The sequence below is a fragment of the Columba livia genome, chromosome 1, assembly GCF_036013475.1.
Source record: "Columba livia isolate bColLiv1 breed racing homer chromosome 1, bColLiv1.pat.W.v2, whole genome shotgun sequence".
In the NCBI taxonomy this organism is placed as follows: Eukaryota; Metazoa; Chordata; class Aves; order Columbiformes; family Columbidae; genus Columba; species Columba livia.
The window spans coordinates 150311735-150329503 of record NC_088602.1 but is presented as its reverse complement, the minus strand read 5'-3'; the positions used below and the strand labels follow the sequence as shown (position 1 = coordinate 150329503).

General features: G+C 45.6%; 1 protein-coding gene across 1 annotated transcript; it reads left to right on the top strand.

Annotated features, from left to right (window-relative positions):
• Positions 1 to 1973: 1973 nt before the first annotated feature.
• On the top strand, positions 1974 to 12316 carry LOC102085136 (protein mono-ADP-ribosyltransferase PARP12). Its single transcript, XM_065038571.1, has 8 exons — positions 1974 to 2364; positions 5185 to 5320; positions 5799 to 5919; positions 6985 to 7075; positions 8276 to 8351; positions 9105 to 9235; positions 10931 to 11076; positions 11983 to 12316. The coding sequence occupies exons 1-8, from the start codon at positions 2309 to 2311 to the stop codon at positions 12261 to 12263; spliced, it is 1038 nt and encodes a 345-aa protein (XP_064894643.1). The 5' UTR covers positions 1974 to 2308; the 3' UTR covers positions 12264 to 12316.
• Positions 12317 to 17769: the final 5453 nt, after the last annotated feature.

Here is a 17769-nt window from a genome sequence, read left to right as displayed (position 1 = left end):
TTCAAAGGTCATCTAGTCCACCCCCTGCCATGAGCAGGGACATCTTCAACTAGATCAGGTTGCTCAGAGCCCCGTCCAGCCCGGCCTTGAATGTCTCCAGGGATGGGGCATCTACCACCTCTCTGGGCCAATGTTTCCAGGCTCACAGGCAGGTCACCCCTCGTGCTGGGCTTTGCTGAAGCTGAACCCCTTGGCACATCTTCCTGTGGCTGGGCCCTGGTGTGGGAACCAACATGTGGAAGACCCTGCAGAACCAGGTGAGCCCCATCACCCCAATCTAGCCTGAGTCCACTCCCTCAGGTGCTGATTTGGGGGATTTTTTGCACATTTTGAAGGAGTTGCCGTGCTGCAGGACCTCTGTGAGCACAGTGTGCCCATGCCGCAGCATCAGCACTCACGCATCAAACCTCGAAGTGGTCTGGCATGGCAAGAGAGCTACAGTGTGTCTGCAGAAAGACACAAAGAAAGAATGAAATGTCACTTTTTTTTTTTTTTTTTTTTTTTAATATGATATATGTGTGTGTGTTTCCTCCAAAGAGAAAAGGGGAACAAGAATTTACATTCCTGGGCGGGTGGCAAGGAAGGAAGTAATTCTACTTGCTGGACTACGGTTTCTTCATACATGATAAATCATTTGACACATTCAGGGAAACAACACTTCAATGCCTCTGCTGACTATGCAGGAAAATGATCTTGTGGGGCTATATATATAGGATGTCTGCTCAAACACCTGTCAGATACTAGAAATACAGACAGATACAACACTGCAGTTACGCTGACAATAAAAATCAGAGGTTCAACAACTCCAAAAATGACATTGCAATTAAAATTGATAAAAATAAAAAAATACCATGTTCAGAGGTATCAGTTTACGGTGAGCGCAAGTTTCCAGTTTGCAGCCAGTTGTTTGTTTTCAGAGACGATGTTATGCTGCTCCTAGAAAAGCCATGCACACATTTTCTACCAAACCAGAATATGTTTTCCTAGAGCTGATATTTCACGCCTGCTGAAGCTCTTGGCTTCAGTTCAGAAGGGTATTTTACTAGAGAACTCACATATGCAGAAGGGAACCTGCAGGACGTGATCCTATAAATCTCATCCGTCAAAGGGAAGCATAAAAGTTTCACAAATGTGAAGCTGAGAGCCAGATACTATGTGAGAGGTCAAAAGCCAGTGTAAAAAGGCCAGATGGGGAAGAAATTAAGTTCAACTTCATAATCCTTTTTTTTGTTGTTGTTTTTCTTTTTTAATACTGTGTCTATAAAATGCACTCAGAGTGTACCCTTTCCAGAAACTGAAACAGAGATTTATGTGTTCTGGCCACTACTGGTCTGATCTGGCTAGATCATAAAGAAAAAAAAATACTCTGGGCAATTCAATGAAACATAATTTGTGTAACAAAAAAAATAATGAAAAAAGTTTGCATCTAGAGAAGTTTATGTAGTTAGTACTACTTGACTTGTGATTAAGCTTTGTGCTTCAAAGCTCTGCAGGGAAATGCTGTCAATCTTTTAGACTGAAAGGCCAGACCGAAAACCTCCTGACCCTTCTTGGATTTCCACAGGAGAAAACAGAGTGATGACTCAGACTTCAAGGTAAAGGAATAGGAGTAGTCGGGACAGCACAGAGCTCTGCGTGGGCTGACTGAGCCTGCCCCTTGGTTTGCACTGTTTTGGGTGGCTGTGTGTGGCACTGCATGCTGCAACCCCCCTGAACACTGCGATAACCAACATGGAGAGTGTGTTGGGAGATGCTCCCACTTTCTGCATTGAGATTCAGGGTTTGCATTGCAAGGCAACACTGGCTTTTGGCTTTCATAGAGTGATGTTCAGAAGCTGCTCCCAGCAAGAATCTTGAAAGGAGAAGGTCCTGAATATCCCTGGCTGCTGGAAGGATGGGAGGAATCTGGGGAAGGTAAGAGCTGGTGTGCAATGAGAGGAACCAAGCAGTGGGGATAAACTATACCAGTTTGCAGGGTCGTAGATTTTACCGATGCATCTGCCAAAAACATCAGCTGTGCCTGGCTGCTCTGCTCTTGGCTGGCAGATGCGCCTGCGCACGTGGTGCAAGAGCCGGATGGAAAGGTTACGCAGGCTCCACTTCCAAAGGTCAGCAGCAGTGGAAAGGCACCCGTGACGTCCCGCCGAGAGAGGCTGCGGGAGAGACGGTGAGGTACAAACGTGCGGTTGGGAGTTCACGAGGAGCTCTCACGGGCCAGTTGTATTTTATTTCTCAAAGTCTCATCACAGCCGCGGGACTTTTCCCATGTGGAGGGAGAGTGCAGAGGGCTCGTCCGACTGGTGAGGACATGGCTGATGCCCTCAGCTCCTGGGTGTGGTGGCTGGGCAGCCTGATGGCAGGACTGTGAGTAGGGAACATGAACAGCTGGCGTGTGCTGGGCTCTAACAGATTTCCCTAGGTGCTGGAGCAGGGAAAACAGAGGAAGCAGGGATTTTACAGTTTGTGGGCTTGGCTTTAGGGTCTGCTAGAAGGATACCTTACTTTCAGTTAGCCATACTGTAAGCTGTGTTTGTGTCTTCATTAATTCATTCTTTCTTCCATGTGAGAGAGAAGTGTGTAAGAAGTTGGCATGAGGTTGTATAAAGTTTCCTCTGCATGAAACTGTTCTTTCGGAGATATAAAAAAAACAAATTTACGGGCTACCTTTCAGTTGCACAAGACCAGATAGCGAAATCTTCTGCAAAAACCTGTCTTGCCAGGCAAATATTTCTGTCTGCTTTTTTAAGTGTTTCACTTCCCTTTCTTTCTACTTGGGGTTAGCTGGTGAGTGGAAAATCCCTGTAAAGGGCAGAAACGCTGGCAAGTGAAACTGAAAGTAAGACATAAATGGACATCTTGGAAAGCTGATGGGATGGGAACCGGAGCCCTGGATCTTGGCAGGGGTGCCGGCAGGGGTTGGCATGCATCTACAAAGTGGGGAGAGAGGGAACAGGGGTGGGGGAGCAATGGAGAAAAGCTGCCTGGAAACATCATCCCACCCCACTCCTTGCTTTCTCTCCCATTTCCCTTCCTCCGTTTTCAAACCCCACACTCTGCATGTACAAACATCAAATTCTCCTGTGGCTGTGGCGGCAGCAGCAGCAGCAACAAACTGCTGCACAGAGGGGAGAGAAGGGGCAGCTGCATCCAGAGCTCCCAGGAGTGCTGGATCTCATGAGTCTCCTGCAATGGGATTTCAGAGAAAATGATCTGGGAGCAATTTTTCTAGGAATAGGCCTGGCTGATGTTACTGTGTACAAAGAAGAATTGTGGTCTGTAGACAGCAGTGCAACAAGCCAAGGCTGCGAAGAAGACAAGACCTTCCTCGCTCCTTATTCTGGCAGGCCAGGGGCTGCCAAGCCTTTGTTCGTGGACTTTTGCACTGTAACCAACTCTACGGGGGAGCTCTTTCCGTAACGTTTTCCTCTCATTAGCCTCCTCTGAATACCCATGATCCCTGCCAATGTGTGAAGGGCAACAAAGCAGAATAAATGATCATTTCTAGTTTCTGTTTGAATGCCATGTTCAGATTCTCTGGGCAGCGCTGAGTAGCTCAGCCACAGACCCTTGCTAACTCCACAGCAGGCAAGTGGGCAGGTCTCAGCTGCATGTATGTGCTCCACAACAGGGTTGTGTTGTGGGAGCAGCCAAGTGATGAGATGCATAGAAAAATGTTGTCTGGGTCCAAAACTGGGACATTCGAAGGAGGCTGAAGCACAGCAGCAAGAAAAATAAAAACGTCTGAATTTGAATTATTGGTGGCTTACTGTTTCAGCTTCTTTTTGTAGGTGCTGTGTCTCTGTGGTAGAGCGCAGAGCAGAGACTTTGCTGGTAAGTGATTTTTTTTTTTTATTTTTCTCTGCAAAGAATTTGACTTGGCTGGCTGCCAGATGCCCACCCAGCTACCCTCTCACTCCCCTACCTCAACAGGATAGAGGGACAAAATAAGATGGAAAAGTTCATGAGCTGACATAAAGACAGGACAAAATCACTGGACAAAACAGACTTGACTTGGGGAAAGTTAATTGATTGGCAATTAAAATAGATTTGTATGGTGAGGAACAAAAACAAAAATTACAACAACACCTTTTCCACAACCCCTTTCTTTCCAGACTCAACTTCACTCCATCATTCCTGACTTTTTAACCTCCCCTTTGGCCCCTCCTCCCCAAAGTGGCGCAGGGGGCTGTTGAACGGGCATTGAACTCAGTCCGTAAGAATTACCTTCTACCATAATTCTCAAAAATTTCCTGTGCTCCAACATGGCTCCCTTCCCACGGGCAGCAGTCACTCAGGCTAACCCTGCTTTGGCATGGACTTCTCTCCATGGACATTCCTTCAGGGCATGTCCACATGCTGCAGTATGGGGTCCTCCACAGGCTGCAGTGTGGGTATCTGCTCCACCATGGCTCCCACAGGTTGCAGGGGGACAATCTGTTTCACCATCTGCTGGGGAGTCTCTGCTCTGGAACCTGGAGCACCTTCTCCCGCTCCTCCTTCACTCATCTAGGTGTCTGTAGGACTTTTTCTCTCACGTTTTTTTTCACTTCTCACTGCTGGACAGCTTTCTCAGAGGCACCATGAGCTTGACAGATGGGCTCAATTGTGTCCTGCAGTGGGTCTGTTGAGCCAGCTGTGTTGGGCATGGGGCACTCCCTGGTTTCTTCTCACACAGAAGTCCCTGCTGCCAGCACCTGGGCACCTGCACCTGGTACAGTACCTGTGAGTGGCAGCTTTGGTTTCCTGAGCATGCAAGGAAGGATGATTCCGTCAGTGCCTCCTGAAGGCACTCTGACTTCTGCCACTGATCACTCACTGCCTGCTTAGAAGCCAAATATTACTCCTGTTAGCCAGCTGGCACCACTGGCCTTCATGTAGCGAGCTGAGTTTCTTGTGTCAAGTTGTATTTTCTTACAATGTATAATTTTAGAAAGATACATTTTGGAGAAAAACAGTGATCTGGGTCCAAGTCACAGAGGTCAGAGTCACTTCTGTGATGCTTACTGTGGCCCATACATGTACAAACATCAGTTCCTCAGTTTTGGACCAACCTGCACTTCCCAGCTGGATGGGTTTCCTTTTCTAGAAAAGTCATTAGACTTCTGACCAGACCAGGAATATCACGTAGTTTGACAGCTTTGGAAAAAGACCCCTACTTTAACTGGATTTTTCTTCTGATGTTAGGGCCAAGGAAGCAGCCAAGCTTTGGTCAGCTCTTCTGTGCCTCTGGTGTCTGATGACTCATCCATCAGCTCCCAAAATGGAGTACACCTGGTATTGGCTGGATGATACTGGGCAGTGGATTGAGTACGGGGAACCGGTGAGATCCCTCTGCTTTTGATGCCAAAAGCTCTTGTTAAGCGATCTTTGGAGAGTTATTTAGGGCACGTTGTTCTGCATCTGGTGCATTTCACACATGCTGCTGGTGACCTTGCAGCGCTGCTCTGATGCACTGGTGGGTTTGTTGTATTAATTGTTCCTCAAAACAGTACTGCTACTCTATGGAAACTTTTAAAGGACTGGCTTTGAAAGTAAGTGTGTTTTCCAGAGATGGCAGAAGTCTTTTGGCTGAAGCTGACCACACAGGCTGAAAGCTGCTTTGTTGCTGTTGCTACAAACAGCTGTTCTTTGTGGGGTACCCCTCCATCACTGAAGAACAAAAAGCTTGAAGACTTAGAGTCTTAGTTCAAAATGGCATCTCAGGATAGGAGCCTAGGGAAACACTGGTGTTTCTCCACAGTGTCACCTAAACCAAAGACTGCTTTGCAACAGGTAAAATTCCCTTGTTCTTTCTATAGCATCCGGATCACTGCTCTGCCACGGTGACATCTGCGCTTCTGGAGAAGGAATTTCTAGCTGACTGTAAAGGCAGCGTGGTATTCAGGGCTGGCTCTGAGAAGTATGCTTTAAGCTTTGAAGGTGAAGTATCTCCTTGTTTTAAGTTCATTATACAGTGTAGCTGGCTTTAAGGTAGCCTCCTTTGTGGAGAGTTGTCACCTTGTGTCTGGGCTTCTTTGAACAAGTCTTTTTCCTCCCCTGAGTTTTCTCCAAGCAGAACTTGAGCAGTTTGTCCATTTCTCTGCAGTTTTGAGGTGGCCTGACTGAGCTTTTAGACTTGGACCTTTATAGTCAAAAAAGCATTTCTGATAATATTGTATATTCTGAAGAAGAGCTGAGAGTAAACACCTCATGGCACCTGGTTTTGGCATTTGGATTTATGCAACTAAAGAGAACAGATGAGAAAGGGAAAAAAAAAAAATACGACAACACCGCTGAAAAGTCAAGTACCGAAGAAGTGAACCCATGGTAGGCATCTTGCAAGCCACTTTTGGGAAGAGAAAGCACGAAGTACAGCAAAGGAAAATTTAGAGAGAGAATGGGAAATGCTTTTCTGTTTCTGATTTATTTACCCATCTTAAAATTCCTGCTAGCTTTCCAAATTTTAAATCTGTTTCCTGGCATGAATAAAGACAGTGGCATTTAAAGGAGGAAACAATGGATAATTAGCCATGTTACACAGCGTGTGCTCTGTGATATTGTTACAGGACCAAAAAGAGAGTACAGACTTTCCTCTTAGTAACACGAAGCAATCCCACCCTGCTGGGAAAGCTAGATTTATGGCCTCTGTTGGACTGAAAACTCCTCCCTGCTGTAGGCCTGACATCAGCTGTGTTTTTCTCTGGCTAAGAGCCTTGATGTGAATGTATGTACAGGTGATGTCAGTGATTAGTTGTCTTTGAGCTTCCTTTGTTACCTGTGTTAGCAGGTGTTCGACCTTGTTGGTCTCCAAGCAGAAGTAGCACAAGTGGGAATGGTTTCAAACTATGAACCGAGGTGGGGATGTGTTACGGTGTAAGGGTAGAGAAAATACCACCATGCAATATTCAGGGCTATCTCTTTTTTTTTTTTTTTCCTAAACACAAAAGATTGTGCCTCTGAACAATAAATTATCTAATTATTGAGTCTTTGTGTTTTTCTTTCAAGATATGGTCCAAATAAATTTGAGCTATGGAACTGAAAGAGTAGTTGCCCGACTGCCAAAATTTCTGCACTCTGAATGTGAAAAAGATAAAAGGTAATATACATTCATTACTTAATAATCTCTCTAGATTTCTGCTAAGAAGTTCCTCCTACCTGTCTAGAATTTGATTTTAGATGTCTTCAATTCATTTCTAGACACCTTTTGCTGACTGGTTTAATGGCAAATTTTGCAGTGACGGTATTTGTAAATTGTGCAACAGTTCTGTGAAGTGTGCTGGAGGGAGGGAGTTCTGGTGTCAGTCTCTGGCTCTACCCCTAGACTAGATCTGTTCTCTCTGTGAGAGAAAGGCCACACAGGGCTGACACAACTGTGCCAGGAATTCTTATTCTTGATTCATAAATTAACAATGCACTAAGCTGTGTGCAGAGTAGGAGCAAGGAACTGCCAGTCCCAAGGACAGTGGAGCAGATAGCTGCCATCCCCTGGAAAGCTGAGGATAAAATAAAACACAGAAGCACATCCCTGTAAATGAAGTGAAGTGGATGCACTGATTTGGGATACCTTTTATTTTTTTAAAAGGAAGTTCAGCCTGACAGAATTTGAGTGTGTCTGCTATAAAAGGTAGTTGTGCTACTGCTTTATTTTGAAAAGAGCCTTGTTTCCTTCAGAAACTCATCAGCAGACAGTGCATTTGAAGCCAAGGGTTCCATTTGTAAGGGTTTGTTAAACCAAATGTGGGTTGATTCAAAAAGAAAACAGACCTGAATGGGTGCTAATGCTCCTGTTGCCTGGGTTAAAACACACAGGCCAGGAGGGCCTTAGTGCTGGAAGCTGTTGAGCGCTGACTGGTGCCATAGCTCCTGCAGAGCACAACTGCCCCCCTGCAGCCTCCTGAGAGGCCTGGTCCTGGGGACAGGTCACTCATTGTCTCCCCTGCGATTTAGAGATGAGTAGCCACATGGAGGGAGAGGACTTACGCTCCAGTTTCCTAGAGGTTCAAGCAGTGCATGTGGTGGGTTAGCTGGAGCAGTTGTATAAACCACTCAGCTAGGAGCAGGTTGTTTCTCATTTGAGGCTCTCCTATCAGTGTCTTAACCTGCCAACAGGGTCATTATGGTCTTAAGGATTTGTGTGGCAAGCTAAACTGGAGAAAGGGATAATGGTTATGTGGAATGTAAAATAAAAGTAATAATCCAGGGATACTTGAAGGCCGCCATAGAGCCAGCAGCTGGATCTTTTGTAAGGAGGATTCAGTTGGGAGTATCATGAACTGACTTCTTTTATTTTCTTCAGACATAATATTACTCTATCCCGTTTTGTCTGTCCTCCAGAATGGGACAAATCTGCACTGCCTGATATCGGGTTTGAGGTAGGTCTTTCCAGCTTTCCAAATGGGCAGGATAAACTGTGTCCTATACTGACTTTTATGAGAACATGATCCAAGGCACTTGAGATGTTTTCAGCTTTTAAACATGTTTTATAAGATAAACAACTATGAGGTGAAACAAGACTGACAGTTTCACATTTCAGTATAGATCTGTGTTTCCTGGGAGGGTCTCTGAAATCCCCTGCATACATAATGAAGGATAAAAAAATGCTCTTTTGGCCATTACTAGTCTGACCTGTCCTTTGTGCTCTCCCAAGGCACCTAATCCTCTGATAAACTGGATGACTTACATCTTAAGGGGGTGCTGCAGTATTTCCTCTGTTGATTTGAGGCAAAATGTTATTTGCCACAGTAAAACTAAGGCTTAGTCCTCTAGGGAGGGAGCTAAGGTGTCACATTAAGGTGCAACTGATTGTGACTCTTTTCCAGCCTCAGTACTGCTGTCCACTTCATATTTAGGTTACTCTGAAGTAAAAACAATCTAGATGCAGAAGTGTGTCCACCAAAGGAAGTTCACATGGGACTGCATTAATTCCCTCAGTCAGTGCCTGCACTTCCAGCATGGAGAGTGGGAGTGAAGGTGGGAAAGTATGGTTAGCTGGAAAGACAGGAGAGGCTTGTGATTTTAATGGCCGGGCTTTTCCTCTTATGTGAGGAGGTTGGTGAGCCCTTTGGAAAGACTGGGAGTTGTTAGTATCAGTAATACCTTATTTTTGATGTTTTTAAAATTTTCAGTTGGTAAAGCTCAGCAACACTTCCTGTGAATACGGAAAAATTAAGAGGCTATTTGAGAAGACAATGGAAGGTTACTGCATTGAACAGCTGCAGAGGATCCAGAACCCAACACTTTGGCAAGTTTTTCAGTGGTTTGTATCTGGTTTATTTCATTATCCTGATGCTAGCAGAGGGCTGGTATTTCCTGATCTACTGTCCTCCACAGTCTACACTAGCAGTTGCTGGATCCAGCAGCTTAGCAGAGGTGTGACTGCCATGTGTCCATGTGCCTGGGTTCGGCTGGTAACCAGGTTCAGCACATCTTCCTCGTGTGCACACAGGCACAAACACACACCTACACACAAAGTGTGTGAACATGCACACAGCTGGCCATAAAACCCAACACAGACAGCACAGCACTTGTGCAACCATGAACAGCACCAAAGGCCTCATCCTGTTGTCTTCCTCTGGCTGTTTGGGATGGAAGCCTCTGACTGGAATGTATGCACAGGTATGGGTCCCTGCAGGAGTTGAACTTAAACATTCAGTCTACCCGTGTGGTGGTTCCCAGGTCCTCTCATCTCCAGTTATGCTCTGCATAGACACACGTGTGCAAATGGGTCTCTGTAGACTTCATGGTGTCAGTGGTTGGCCCAGACCTCCTGGTCCCTCTGCTGAGCAAGCTCAGACATTCTGGTCTCTCCAGCACCTGGCTCAGACTTACGACTGCCCCAATACCTGTCTCCCAGGCCAGCTACCCTCCTTACTAGCTGTTCAGCCTTATATTGGCTAGTGATCAGAAACTTGCTTGCTGCAGTTGCTGGTGCTGTGGACATGCAGCTCCCTCCTGTGACCCATGGTCCCACCTTCAGTTGCCCCACCCAGACACCCATACATGTGCATGCACACAGACTTGGAGAGTCTATCACCCAGGTAGGAGTTAGAAATCGAATTTAATGAGAAGATAGGCAGCCCATACAGATCAGGCACAGGGCATGGTCAGACAAGCCTACTGGGCATCCAGTTGCCCGTTCATACACAACCAGCCCTCTTTACACCCTTATCAATCTATTTTCCCATGTTTGCTTGTCCTCAGTCCATCCTGTTCCCTCCTTTCTCCTACTGACACTTCTACTGTTAAACATTGCATTTTAAGTCCTGTGCAGTCCCCAGATGCTATTCCCCACTGTTCCATAGTCAGTCCCATACTCTCGTAGGTGGTGCCCTGCTTCTGTCCTGGAGCTGAGGGTCCCCTGAGGCAGCCCTGGGAGAGAGGGTTGTCTCTGTGTTTTCTTTATGACAGAACCCAAGAGGTTGCATGTGAGGTTCTTGGTAGTGTTATTCAAAAATAAAGTTATTTTCCTTCACCATGACTTGACCTGTGGTATCTCACTTTTATTCTTTTTGTTTCTTAGTCTCTTCCACATGGGATTTTTTAAAAAACAGGAAATTTTATGTGGTAAAGGTAGGGATAGAGATTATGCAATCTTCACTGTAGCTTCATACAGCTCAGTTTTATAACCATATTTATGCATTCTGGATTTATATAACCTGGGAACTGACCAATTCCCAGTCAAGAGATGTTTGTCTCTTTACTCTCTCATGTGGTATGAAGTTGTGGGTGACACAGTCCAGAGTCATGATGAGAACTTTTTGTTTTGCCGGAAGGAGCCAGCTGTGCAGCAGGGTACCAACAGAAGTGCAAAGCAGGCAGTAACCCCACTGAGAGTGGTTTGTATCACTGTTCCTTCATGACCCAAAAGCAGGAGGAGTTGAGTTGGGAAACTGTCCTCATTTGAACCAGAGTAACGTGTCTTTTTTTTTTTTTTTTTTTGGTCTGTTCCTAGGCAAAAGGAGCAAATGGAGAAGCTCAATAAATCGAAACCAGTGGATGAGCGGCTCCTGTTCCATGGGACAAATCCATCCCATGTGTCTGCCATCTGTGAGCAGAACTTTGACTGGAGGATCTGTGGGACTCATGGCACAATGTATGGTAAAGGTACAAAGGATATCAAGCCCCTAGTAGAGGGTGTCCATAGGAGGGTCACGAAGTTGGTGAAGGGTTTGGAAGGGAAGTCGTATGAGGAGCAGCTAAAGCCATTGTGTTTGTTCAGCTTGGAGGAGACTGAGGGGAGACCTCATAATGGTCTACAGCTTCCTCACAAGGGAAGGAGGAGGGGCAGGTGCTGATCTCTTCTCTTTGACGACCAATGACGGAACCCAAGGGAATGGCAGGAAGATGTGCCAGGGTAGGTTTAGGTTGGACATTAGGAAAAGATTCTTCACCCAGAGGGTGGTGGAGCACTGGAACAGGGTCCCCAGGGAGGTGTCACGGCCCCAAACCTGACAGTGTTCAAGAAGAGACTGAACAAGCCCCCAGACACATGGTGTGAACTGTGGGGTTGTCATATGCAGGGATAGGAGTTGGACTCAATGATCTTGAGGGTCCCTTCCAACTCAGGACATTCTATGATTCTGTGACTAAGTGTGGGTTCAGGGGCTGCAGCAGTGTGGGCTGCAGACCCTGGCCAGGCTGGAGGGTGGGTGCAAGGCGTTTGACTGTCCCTGACCCCAGCACTCCTGCCAGCAGGGCACCGTCATCTGTGTGCCTTTGTATTGCTGCAGGCAGCATCAGCAGCAATCCTCTTTCAAGGGGTGCTAAACCCCTTCACTGTTTGCTGTTCAGCAAAGCTTTTGGACAGGTGGGACTGGGAGGCTGATGGTAAAATGTGACTAGAGTCTGTCAATGCTTTAAAATAAGCTGATGTGGAAACACATGCTGAGGTTGCATGTGGAGCAACATGGGGTTTTTGAGTCGCTGGCTTGCCAAGGAGCTGATAGCAGATGTTTGTTCCTTGGTTGATTTATTGTTTTACCTGTGGCTTTTTCTGGTTCCCAGGAAGCTACTTTGCCAGAGATGCCAGCTATTCTCACCAGTACTGTTCCTCTAGGCGTGGTCGCTACAGAATATTTGTAGCTCAGGTTCTCGTTGGAGACTTTGTTCAGGGAAACGAAAAATACCTTCGCCCTCCACCCAGACCCGGCTGTAAAAACCGACTTTATGACAGCTGCGTGGATGACCCAACAGACCCTTCCATTTTTGTTGTCTTTGAGAAGCACCAGATTTACCCTGCCTACATCTTGGAGTACAGCATTGACGCCCAGTGCATGATCCTGTAATGAATCATGAAATCTCCTTTAAATTTACACTGAATAAATTACACTTCCTTACATCTTCTTCTTTTTAATGTTTGTTGAATATTAGTAGTAGCTTCAGACCATTTTGTAATGCAGTGAAACAATATCAGTTCCCTGAAGGATTTCAGAGCATAGTTTTTTGGTAGGGTTATTCTTTTGCAAGCAGAAAGTGCTCAACTTTAATCTCCACTTTATCTCTAGCCTGGGTGGGGATGTACCTGCCTTGTGTACCTTGATGCAGTGACACCTTCTGCTGCTGGAAGCAGCACTGCTGAGTATATCATCAACTTGATCCACTGATATAGTCACTTGGGGATGATTCCTGCCTGTGATGGTGCTGATGTGCCAAAGGGAGACTGGGTGGAGAATGCAGGAGGGAAAGTGAAAATAGCTACATCATGGTGCACAAGACAGGAACTGTGGCCTGTCCTTCCAGTAAATGGCAGGAATCTCCTGCATCCCAGAGGTTTTGTAACTAATACTGGCAAGGAACTTTGCTTTGTTTCCTGGTCACATTACTGACAGCTCTTCTCACCTTGTTCTTCTGTATCGACTCTGCCTGCCTCTGTGATGCCCTGTCCTGGCTCTGTCCCCACTGACTTTATGTCAAGAGAATTGGGGATATTGCAGCTGCTGAAATTAAATCCCCACAGCAACATGACATTAAGAGTGAGGGGGGGCTATGGTGAAGCTGAACAGCAGCACACGGCAGTGTCCACCAGGGCTGCAGAGCCAGTGCTTGCAGCAGTGGGCGCTGAAGAAAAGGGGCTTTGTGGGGGGCAGCCGATGGCACAGCCACCCCCATTCCCACCTTGCAGACCGGAGTTGGTGGTGACTCTTTTGAGTTGTCCTGCTGCTGCCTGGCGCTTCTCCAGGCGACTGAGAAGCACCTTGGTGGTGTGTGCTCTGAGTGGGGTGGACAGGGGAAAGCTTGGATGGTAAACACAGTAGTTGAAACATGGTGGAGGATGGGAAAATATTTAGGATGAAACAAAACTTAATGCTTTATTTTAAAACAGACTTTCTGCATAAGCTGTTGTAATTCAGCAAAGGAGTTACAAGTGGCTCAGTTTTCCATGCCATGAGTGGGAAGAAGCAAGAGTATAGATGTGTGTGGGATCTCATCAGCTTTCCTAAGGCCTGCTATTTTCAGGCACAATCATTGTCCTTAGAAAATGTCAGAAATGTAGCTGACTGCAATGAGTCCCTGAGCTGCTGTATTTGGTGCACTTCCATGTCCCATCTCTTCTTGCAGGAAGTGGGAGCTTAAAGGTTGTTCATTTGCAAATTAGTGCTATAATCCTGCCAGCCACAGTAGAGAACTTTCTGTGCAGTTGGGAAGTAGCAGTGAAAGACACTGACATGGACTTTTCCCTGAATATATAATATTTTTAATGAAAAGAGGAGAAGAAGGAAAGAGAAAGATAATAAGAAAGTTAAAGAGAAAGAGAAGGAAAACGGCACCAAGTTGTCTGCCTCACAGCTTTCTCAATAAGTGGTGTACAAGAGTTAATTACTGTCCTCTACTATCAATACTGCTGCATTGGAAAACTGCATTTTGGTGACCTCTTTGCTTAGTTTTTGTAATTTGTCATAGATCTGCATCCCGTGCTTTGCATAAATGTGAATCTGGGCATTTTTTGTACAAATAATAACAAAAAGTCTGTTTTGAACAGTTAATTTTAGAAATAGATGGGTTTATATAGAAATATTTTTCAATTTACAGACTTATAGCCTAGCTGTGGCACCCAGTGGGTGCTGTGCATGGGCAGCCTTCACCTTGCGATCACCCTCCCCTTGCTATCTCCAAGCTGTGGACTCATGAGGATGGGAAAGGAATGAACAAAGGCCATTTACAGCCATCATCCTACCTTGGTCCTTGCAACATTGTGTAAATTTGCTCCCTGGCTTCATCAGCTTATGAGGTTGGGGTGTTGGGGGGAGAGGGGCAGGATTGTGTGAGCAGCCTTTGGGCAGGACCAGGACTGGGAAATGGAGGAGTTGATAATAGCTTTGCTGTTAGAGAAAATGCTCTGTGGAACGATGCCCTTGTACAAACCATCTTTACCTGTTTTTCTCCACTAGGATGGTACAAACTATCCATCACGTAGGAGAAACCTGTTTCCAGCCTCCTTAGAGGCAGGAGAAAGTAAGTGAGACCCTGCTGAGGGGTAGGCCAGTCACTGAAAAAGGGGTTTTTGTTGGTCTGCAAAAGAGCAAACCAGGCAGAGAGGAGAGGACAGGTGTAAACATGCAGAGTTTGGAAGAAAAGGAGATTTTCCAAGAAGTAAAAAATATTTCTGGCTGCAGGGAGAGTTCACATAACCCTCAGTAATAGGGGCCAGGTATTATACTGAGAAGATCAGTCATGGGGCTGGTGTGCGCAGCTGTAATGGCGTGCTGTGGTGTGGGACGGCTGAGGTGTAGCTATTGTTGGCTTTGTAGGCATCTGAGCACCATCTCTGAGGCAAAAGCACTCCTTGACAAACCCACACTGTATCGAGGTCGCTCTGCTACTCGGTTTGTGTCACTGCCAAAAGCAGTGTCCCTGATAGAACAAGGAGTAATGGTTTTAAGATAAAGGAGAGGAGATTCAGGCTAGATGTGGGGAAGAAACTTTTTGCAATGAGGGTGGTGAAACACGAGCCCAGGTTTCCCAGAGAGGTGGTAGATGCCCCATCCCTGGAGACATTCAAGGCTGGGCTGGATAGGGCTCTGGGCAACCTGATCTAGTTGAAGATGTCCCTGCTTATGGCAGGAGTTGAACTAGATGACCTTTGAATGTCCCTTCCAACTTCAACATCGTTCCAGTGTTTTACCATCCTCATTGTAAAAAATTTCTTCTTCATGAGTAGTCTTAATCTCCCCTCATTCAGTTTAAAGCCATTACCCCTTGTCCTGTTGTAACAGGCCCTGCTAAAATGTCAGTCTCCATCTCTCTTATAGGCTCCTTTTAAGCTCGGAAAGGTGGCAATAAGGTCTCCCTGGAGCCTTCTCCAGACTGAACAACCCCAACTCTCCCAGCCTGTCCTCACAGAAGAGCTGTTCCAGCCCTCTGATCATTTCTGTGGCTCCTCTGGCCCCTCTTCAACAGCTCCGTGTCTTTCCTGTGCTGAGGCCTCCAGAGCTGGACAGAGGACTCCAGGTGGGGTCTCACCAGAGCAGAACAGAGGGGCAGAATCACCTCCCTTGACCTGCTGGCCACACTGCTTTTGAAGCAGCCCAAGATAGCAATTTGCCTTCTGAGCTGCAAGCACACATTGCTGGCTCATGTCCAGTCTTTCAACCACCAGTACCCCTAAGTCCTTCTTGCCAGAGCTGCTCTCAATCCCTTCATCCCCCAGCCTGTATTGATATTGGGGGGTGGCCCAGCCCAGGTGCAGGATCTGTTAATGAAGCTCTTTCTGCCCAAGGACAGGGAGTAAAGCTGCCCTCAACATGAGATGAAATGACCAGTTGGTATCTTGGCTAATTACTAATTACTTGGTTAATTACTTCTCTACCTTTCAAATAGGTTCCCATTAGGAGGGTGCTGTGGGGTACTTCATCTGTGCCACCATGGGAGGTTTTTTGGGAGTGTGGTTGCTGCAGGAGGCCAGAGGGGAAAGGACTCTGCTGAGAGGCCAGATGCCTCCACAGGAATCCTCAAATGCAAAGATGATCAAATGCTCAAATGACCTTTTCAATGTAACGCATTTCTAATTGTTTTTCTTGTGGTGTTCTTAGGACTTCACAGTGTTCCTGGTTTTAACACTGTTTGTTATGTATTCATGCACCTATTCTAGGCTTTCTATTAAATAACACCTCAGCAAGTTTTCAGGCTTTCTTCTAATTTACTGGTGCCAAATTTGACTTTTCAGCATTTTTTAGAATCCTTTTTAACCGTTTTGACAGAATTTATTACAGAATGATTTAGCTGTAGAAACTTAATGCTTGATTGAACAGGCTGAATGGCATGTTATTTCCCAAAACATTTAAACTCCTAAAACTCAACGTGAGCCCCATAACCTGGTACTACCACTGTATGTGTGCCAGGTGAAGAAAATGCAGATATTGTTCTTGGCATGACATGCTCAACAATTGCATTATTTAACAAGACTGTTTCAGAATTGAGGGAATAACTACCCCAAATCAATGTGTAGCTGTGGTAGTGGTGGGGGGTTGAGGGTTTGGGGGAGGGCGAGGGTCCTCAGCTAGGGGCTGCAGGAGACATCTGTAGCAATCAGACTTCTACTGCTCAGCGAACAGCTTTTTCAAATTGTTCTTGCTCTTTTGCAGTCCTGTTTCTTTTGATGAAGACTATTGTCTGGCACGTTGAGTCCTAGACACCATTTCCCAAAACAACTCAAACTGTCTTTCCAAAATTACTTTTACATTTAGCTTACAAATAGAAGCAATAGAAAAGGCTGACCTGGCTCTTATCCATCTGTTCTTAATAAGCTTGAATTTTCCTTCCAGATGCTTTACTGCAATGTCAGAGGACCCATTACTCGGTGCACAAGTGCTCAACCTATAAATACTTGGGAAGTGTCTACACATGATATCCCCACCACTGGAGGAAACTATGTCTTTACCCATCCCCAAAGAGAAGCTTTATTTCATTGTGTGTTCTCTGAATAATTTTTCTTGGGCTGTGTATTAAGTTTTGGTCTCTTTATTTTATTTTTTTTTTTAATGGTTTTCCCTTTACTAAGTCCCAAGGAAATGTTAGAAGTCAATTGGTCTCCGCTTTCCTCAACACTTCATGCACGCTTTCGCTTTTGTTTCTTGCAGACTTTCTGATTGTGTTCTGCAGATAGCCCCTAGCATCTTCCAGTTTGTTTTCCTTTTGAAAGCTCCTGTAGGTTTGTGATTTTTTACCTATACTCTGTGGCATCCACCTCAAGCTGTGGTCCATTCTTCTATCCTGAAGGCCCACTGACCTTCACTTTTGCTCTCAGCTCAAGGAGGTTCTTTTAAGACTCTCTTCCACATCCTTTTTCCTCTCTGATCCTCATAAAATCTGACCTTGTATTAGCAATTACACAACCTCTTCCTTCACATAACTTATTTGACTGAAAGTCCTCACATCTATTATAACGTCTTTAAAAAGCGCCTTTTTTCCCCTCACTGAGCAACTCAGACTCCTTATTAACAGAAAGCCTTCTCTACATTTCTCTGTTCTAGTCTGAGACGTGATTAGTTTCGCTGTGTGAAACTGTAGGCTACTAACAAACCTAAACTTTGTGACAGCACTATAAAAAATACATTTTTTGCATCAGGACCTCCTCCAGCTGCTGCTATTTCCATATAGTCTGAGTAACTCCATGATGCATCTTGCTCACCAGCTTTTCTTTCCCTTCCCAGATCAAGCTTTGGATTTGTTTTCTTTTTTTTCCCCTCAATTTCTAGTTCTGCTTACTCCTGTTAAACTGTGTTATCTAGGCAGCTCCCTAAATCTGAAACATAATTAATAGGACTCATAAGTAAAGCAAAATCTTCATTAGGT